This window comes from Camellia sinensis, chromosome 7 (genome assembly GCF_055761805.1).
Source record: "Camellia sinensis isolate YWXY chromosome 7, ASM5576180v1, whole genome shotgun sequence".
Classification (NCBI taxonomy): domain Eukaryota; kingdom Viridiplantae; phylum Streptophyta; class Magnoliopsida; order Ericales; family Theaceae; genus Camellia; species Camellia sinensis.
In genome coordinates, this window is record NC_138967.1 from 131,736,106 (window position 1) to 131,743,693 (window position 7,588).

General features: G+C 29.1%; 1 protein-coding gene across 11 annotated transcripts; it reads left to right on the forward strand.

The window, feature by feature from the left end:
• Positions 1-340: 340 nt before the first annotated feature.
• Positions 341-5,396, forward strand: LOC114292275 (exonuclease 1). 11 transcript variants are annotated; one of them, XM_082879395.1, is made up of 8 exons: positions 344-506; positions 559-609; positions 1,019-1,073; positions 1,158-1,194; positions 1,401-1,443; positions 1,612-1,730; positions 1,822-1,936; positions 2,071-2,797. In XM_082879395.1, exons 3-8 carry the CDS (start codon positions 1,060-1,062, stop codon positions 2,082-2,084), a joined length of 342 nt encoding a protein of 113 aa, XP_082735521.1. In that variant the 5' UTR covers positions 344-506; positions 559-609; positions 1,019-1,059; the 3' UTR covers positions 2,085-2,797. The 11 variants fall into 11 exon arrangements, 8 of the variants coding, with proteins under 8 accessions (XP_082735519.1, XP_082735520.1, XP_082735515.1 ...); XM_082879390.1 differs by having other exon boundaries at positions 349-506; positions 1,009-1,073; positions 1,406-1,443; positions 1,581-1,730; XM_082879392.1 differs by having other exon boundaries at positions 349-506; positions 1,406-1,443; positions 1,581-1,730.
• The last annotated feature ends 2,192 nt before the right edge of the window (positions 5,397-7,588 follow it).

The following is a 7,588-nucleotide window of genomic DNA, read 5'->3' on the forward strand; positions in this document are numbered from 1 at the left end:
AAGTATTGAACAAGTTTTTATAACAGTTTTTAATATTTTTGTAAATATAAATTAAAAACTGAAAATGATGGTAAAAATGTTGTAAAATTAATAAATAATTAAATAAGTTACCAACATAAGAAATGACTTATTAAAAGATTCTTAGGCTATGTATGGTTTGATTTTTAAAAAAAAAATTAAAAATTAAAAATTAATTTAGTTAAAAAATAAAAAATAATTATCCCTTTTATATAATTTTTATCTTTCGAATTTTTAAAAATATTTTTTTATAAATTTAATTGAAACAGCTATGGCGTTGTTTTAAAAATCGTTGTTTAAAAGGTTTTCAAAATATTTTATAGGTGTACTAACATATTTCCCCTTTAAGCCCACACGTTTTTCATTCTTCCATTTCTCTCAGTCCTGAGATAGATCTAGGGTTTTTTTTGTCCCCTCATCACTCCTCTTTCTTATGGTGAAAGTTCACTAGATCGAGCTCTCTATCCGGCTCCGACTCACGATCACGATCTCCATCTTGGCTCAAAGCTCTGATTCACGATCGTAATCTCTATCCGGCTCTCTCCATCTTGGCTCAAAGCTCTCGATCAATCCGATTTGAAGATTAATTTTGTGAGTCTCATTCTCTGATTTTTTGATTGTTTATATGCGAACTCAGATCTGTATCTACGATCTTAGATCTATTTGATATATATATGTGTACACTGATTTTTTGATTGTTTATATTCATTTTTGTTTATTTTGTTCATTTTTGCTTCAATGGGTTCAGAAAATATTGATGAAACAGAGAAGAAAATTTATACAGACTATTTTCTTTCTTTGTTTCTGGCTAATAGTAAAAAATATTCATGAAAAATCAAAGATTACATCTTGCATATATTTGAAATTGTTGAATTTGGTTTAGTATTTGATGTTTCTTCGGATTTGGATAACATAGAACACAATTTAATGCTGTTGCATAATGGCCTGTCAACTGTTTGATAAAATGCTTATAAGTAATGGGTATCAAAGATCTTCTCAGGTTCATGAAACCCCATATTGAACCCATTCACATCAAGAAGTATGCGGGCAAGCGGGTAATATAATCACCTCCTCTCATTTCATATATAGCTATCTATGTCAGATTCTTCGTAGTTACATTTTTTGCATTCTTTTTTCAGGTGGGTATTGATGCTTATTCACGGCTTCACAAAGGATGTATGATTCTGAATCCATCACATCTTGTTTGACTTTGTCTTCACAAACTGTTTTTTAGTTTTTCTATTTTTGGTGATTTTTTAGTCACTTTTTAAAATTTTTAAATGCACAAAAAACAACTCACTAGTTCTGATAATTATGTGTTATATGCAAATTATCGAAACAATCAAGTATTCATACTCACTTTTCTGTTTTCACATGCAAAGGGCAGTGAGTATCACTCCATCAACAGCACATCAACTGATTCAGGTACCAAATTGCGACTCTTTATCAGCTATTTGCAACTTGGAATAGTATTTAGTGTTTTTCCATCACCTACTGTGAATTAAAAGTACCAATTTGCCATTTTTTATAATCTTTGATTCTTTCAACTGTTGATTTTTTAGATTCTGAGATCAGAGAACATTGAATTTGTAGTATCTCCATGTGAAGCTGATGCACAATTAGCATACCTATCCAGCCTAGAAGCAGAAAAAGGTGGAATTGTAGCAGTGACTTCAAAGGACAGTGATCTACTGGCATATGGCTGTCCAACTGTAAGAAATTCAACAGAACTTTGATATTGATGACTCAAGCCTCATTTTTAGCACTAATTATCTTTTTATGTTTTGCATTGGTTGCAAGAAGGTTGTCTTCAAGATGGACCGCTATGGCAATGGTGAAGAGATAGTGCAAAACAAGGTTTTTGAGTCTGCATCTCGTGTGCCTTCCTTCCAATGTTTTGATAAAGAACTTTTCACAGGTGATTTGAGACACTTCAAATTTATTTACAAACTTATAACACTAAAAATTATACAATCCTTTGCGGTTCCTTTCTATCATATATATGAACTAATTTGAGACAGGAGACGCACTTATCTTCTAGCTTTCTCACAGGCATGTGCGCTTAGCTGGCTGCGCTTTTCTTCCATCTGTTCCTGGAATTGGAATTACGAAAGCTTATTCTTTGGTTTCCAAGTACCGGAACTTGGATCGTGTAAGAGTGCCTTTTCTCTTTGTGAAAATGAATTGCATTTCATTTTGTACTTGAATTGCTTTCACTACATTTCTTATTACGGTAAGAGAAGATATAAATAAGAAAAGACATGCTTCAACTCCATTGAAATAGTTCTGTTATTATATATGCAGTGTGCACTCTTTTGGAATAATTGCTTTGAAAAAACCTGGAACCTAGATAGTTCTTTCATAACCAAGTGAGACTTCTCTTCAATTTTGCCATTTGGTAAGTTGAAATCTTCAGATTCAGTGCTCTCTAGACTGAAGTGTTAGTGAAAAATTGTGGCAATTTATTAGAATTAATGATATCAAATATTAGGTACAATTATAGAAATGAAAAAAATGGTACATTGGCTTATTTAGACATTTGAACACACCGAAGGATAGATTTATGGTAACCTATGTATGTTTTGGTTGCTTAAGTTGTATCACACACAAGATTCTATTTGATTTCTCTTGTCTATTCACTTTTGATAAGATGTCATGAATCAAATATATGGACTTCTATAAGAAAAACATAAATGCATCTAGGAAATTATAAAACAAAAAAAACAGAACTGAGTGAGATTTTATAGAGAATTTGATAGAATCCATGAATTCAAGAATCAAAGAATTTGTTAGCATAAAAAAAGAGGAACAACCAGTGAGTCTTGAGAGGCACTGCTCAAGATCCCTGTTTGGCATTCATTAGAGCAGAACCCAAATACACTCAAATTCATATTTATATATATATATATATATATATAGAGAGAGAGAGAGGGAGAGGGAGAGAGAGATTTTGTTGCTAGAACATTAGAAGAAAAGGAAAAAAAAGAGAAAAAATAGTGTTATAGTTCATATTTAGATGAACTGATCTCATACTAGAACCTATTCCAATTTCAGTTGACATCAATATCTGTTGTTGTTTTTCTTTTTCTTTTCTTTAAAGGAAATTAGCTTTGTGTTTGGTCACATTGGTGCAATATATTCCTGAACAGGTGAATATATGGGTTCAAAGATTGAAATTGTTGATAGAATTGTATACAAAAACAAGAATCAGCACCGACGATGCTCATATTTTCAGTACCTTCTATAGGTTGTTATTCCCTATGAGCAAATATGTGCAAATAGGGTTATGGACAAATAACAAGAGAGCTCATATATTTCTTAGTCTGTCTGTTATTGGTACAATTGACGTGGTGTGGACCTTGCCCTCTATTTCTTTCCATAATGACATCTTATTCTGAAGGTTGAAGAAACCATCAGCGGTAAAAATCAGTACATGTGTGCATGTAGGTGAGTATTTTAATGAAGCAACTATGCTGTTAAATAACCAGTATGACTCTGTGTGCTGCAATTGCTAATCAAAGAACAAACAAATTGTTTTCTCACTTTTGATAATGCCTTCCAGCCCTAAATCTGGATATTACAACATCTCATAGTCAGCTTCTACCAGAAAATAAAGAATCCATAATTTAATAAAATTACAGTCAATTAATATAACAATATCTTATATGGTTGCACCTCAAGTTTTGGCCTGGGTTTGAAAGGAGAATATAGCATGCATAGCAGTGAGAAAATGACTGCTTTAGTATGTGTTACAACTTAATAATGGGAGTTTAATTCATTGTTCAAAACAAGAATAATAGCATATTTCAGTTGATAGTTTTGATTAATTCTTGCTTCGGTTCTTGCTTTCAGATTTTCTGATTATCTGAAAATCACCAAGTCGACCATTTTTTTTCTTGAAAGGCTTGCGGAGATACCAGAAAACAGAGTTTCTGCAAAGCATTACGGTTAATTTTCAGGTTAAATTCTTTCAGGTAAAATGCTAATTGCGAACATATAAACTTCTAATACTTCGTTTTCCAAATTTTCCACATTTTGCAGTAGCTTGATTTGTAAGATTGATGATGATTGAGATTGAATCTATTGAGATTGAATCATACAAGGGTCTAATGATTGCAGTTGGCAATGCTACATCTGTTTCAATACTAATGGTAGCAATGTTGAAGTGAAAATCGTAAGCAATCACATGACCGTTAAATGGTTTATCATTCATCACATAAACACCAACCTCAACCTGCAATAATAGTAAGTCATACCCACCCAAAAAAATAATAATAAAAAACATTGAATAGTGTTGTACTATGCCAAGTATTTTATAATTTAAAAAAAAAAACAACAACAACAACAACCACCTTAATGTCATCTGGTATAGCATTTGCATCAATAGGTGATCTTAGGAGAGTTGCAGAAGTTAAAATGGTACTGATGTATGTTCCATTACAGCCTCGCATTCTATTATAGTCCCAGAACATGCAAACATCATCTTCCCACCTAGACATTGAAATAAATAAGCAAAGTCTCTACCTCTGTGTATAGCATTTGTATAAACATGAAAGCACATACAACTTTTATTGTCAATTAGTAGAGTGTAGTCTATTAAATATATTTTTTGAAATTGTACAGTGTAGTCTATTAAATATATTTTTATAATTGTATTTTAATCTTAAATTTAAATAGTGTTGCAATTACAATTATATTATAATCCTAACATTATTTACACCGTGCCTTCAGGCACGGGCATACGCTAGTTGATCTATAAGTGAGTGGATGTATACATATTACCCCTACTCTCTTTGTTGTGTCGTGCTTAGTATCTAATCTTTTATTAAATGACTTGTTTCTCAAATAATATTGTCATTTTCTACAAGTGCATATCTTGAGTTTTAGATCACTTTTTTGTTTTATTATTAAATTATTCTAGCTTAAGAAAGTTTGAAATCATTCATGCCTTGATGATTTATTTTGGCTTCTACAAGGGTATCGATATCTTTTGTAGCTTTATACTATTTGTGTGGAGAATCAAAATAATTATGTCATTTTTGGTGGATGTGGGGAAAGGATTGGGGCAGTTTAACAACTGGATAAATTACATTATTTTTGGTGTGATCTAAATGTAAGTTTATAAATTAATTAGTAAGTTTATTCATATGCTTCTGGCGGTTTTTAAATTAATTTGTTTTTTTATTTTTCAGGTCAGAAATTTCTTGGAGAGATGCAAAATATGGTCAAAGAATTCAAGAACTTACTTTTTTCAAGTTTTTTATTTTTTATTTTTTAATGTATGTAATCACAGTTAATTTTTTTTTTATTAATTTCTTTGTATATACTTTTAAACATTTAACTTTCATTTATGAAATATATGATATTATTTCATTCAATATATGGTTGTGATTCAAAATATAGTATATAGTGTGTATTACATTATTCAAATGCGCGTGCAAAAATAATATTGATTATTCTTTAAATATGTCAATTTTTTTTTTATCACAGGTTTTATTAGTTATTAATCACACTTAAAATGTGTGATCTAAATGTTTTTAATCACACTTAAAAGGTGTGAACTAAAGTTTTTAATCACACTTAAAATGTGTGATCTAAATATTTTTAATCACACTTAAAAGGTGTGATTTAAATGTTTTTAATCACACTTAAAAGGTGTGATCTAAAATTTTTAATCACACTTAAAAGGTGTGAACTAAAGTTTTTAATCACACTTAAAAGGTGTGAACTAAAGTTTTTAATCACACTTAAAAGGTGTGATCTAATGTTTTTAACCACACTTAAAAGGTGTGATCTAATGTTTTTAACCACACTTAAAAGGTGTGATCTAATGTTTTTAACCACATTTAAAAGGTGTGATCTAAATGTTTTTAATCACACTTAAAAGGTGTGATCTAAATATTATTAATCACACTTAAAAGATGTGATGAAAGCATTTTTTAATGACACTTAAAAAGTGTGATTAAAAATGACCATTTTTAATCACACTCCTAAAGACCACACTTTAATAAAACTTAAAAGGTGTGATTAAAAAACATACATCACACCAAAAAAGTGTGATCTTTATCTATATTTGTAGTAGTGATTATTATTATTTTTTATGAAAAATGTAGACAAATAGTGAATAATAAAAAATAAAAATTAATTGAAAAAACTATTTCACAGCTTATTTAACAAACACCACTCAGCAACTTAAATCTATAATCCAACAGCTATACCAAACAGATTAACAGCTTCTGATTAAAGTCATAATCTATAATCTATTAAGCTATAATTTATATTCTGTTTTAACAGCTACACCAAACAGCACCTTTGTCCTCTTTTGTACATCTTTTTTTTTTTTTTTCTTCTCATTTTTTAATGAAAGTTTTCGTTTGTTGTTGGTTAAAAAAATTAAAACAAAAAAGAAAAGAAAAAATGTAGATTTAGGTTAGTAGTGATTCAAGATTTTGGATATATCAAAATTAGGCCTTATCTGGTTGCTCCCTTATGCAATAAGAGTTAAAGAAACTTGGATGACAAGATAAATATCCTAATGGTTATGAAAAATTTGAATTTTTTTATATTTTTTTATAATCAAATAGTTATAATTGAGATATAGTCAAATGATCATGACCACATACGCTAATTAATTTAGCTAATATTCAATTAGGTGTTTTCACCATCTACAAAAAAAAAAAAAGGGTTAGATGTTTTTATTTATTTATTTATTGTTTTTGTAGTAGAATAAGATAAGTATTTTTAATGTTCAATTTTTTTTTTAATTTAATAAATAGTTATGATTAAGTTACTGTCAAAATGTTTAACCCAATTGGATTCTGCCCCATGTAATAAATGTTTATTTTTAATTTTTAAAATTTTAAATTTACTAAACATGATTAAATGATGATTCAATAGGAACTAAATTAATACTAATAGTTGATCAGTTTTTCCCTATAAGGAGTCTCAAGTTTTTCAAAAAAAAAAGAAGAGAAGATTAAAAAGAAAAATATCTTAATATAAAACTAATCATTTCATAAAAAGAGCCATAATATTTCATACTTAAAGCTAAATAATATGTCTAATTATTCAAACTAAATATTGATAATTTTTATACCACACAATTTATTAATAAAGTTCTCGCATAAAAAATATAATAGACAAAACTTAGAATAAAAATAATACAAAGAAAAAATAAAGGGTGATGCACCAATAAATCTCAAATTAACAACTTATATACTGTTTAGTCCTAAAAGTTTTCTTATAGACTGAAATGTCCCATTATAGAAAAATTGACCATAGAGGGCATATACATCAAACATCATCATCATCAAAACAACATCATCATCATCAAAATAACATCAAACATCACAGCATCAATATCAAAACAATATCAAACATCACAACATCATCATCAAACAACATTAAACATCATCATCAAAACAACATCAAACATCACAAACATCATTATCAAAACAACATCAAACATCACATCACAACATCAAATGTCATCACATCATCAACAACACAACATCAAACATCATCAACATCATACATCATCAAACATCAAACATCATCACATCATCAACAA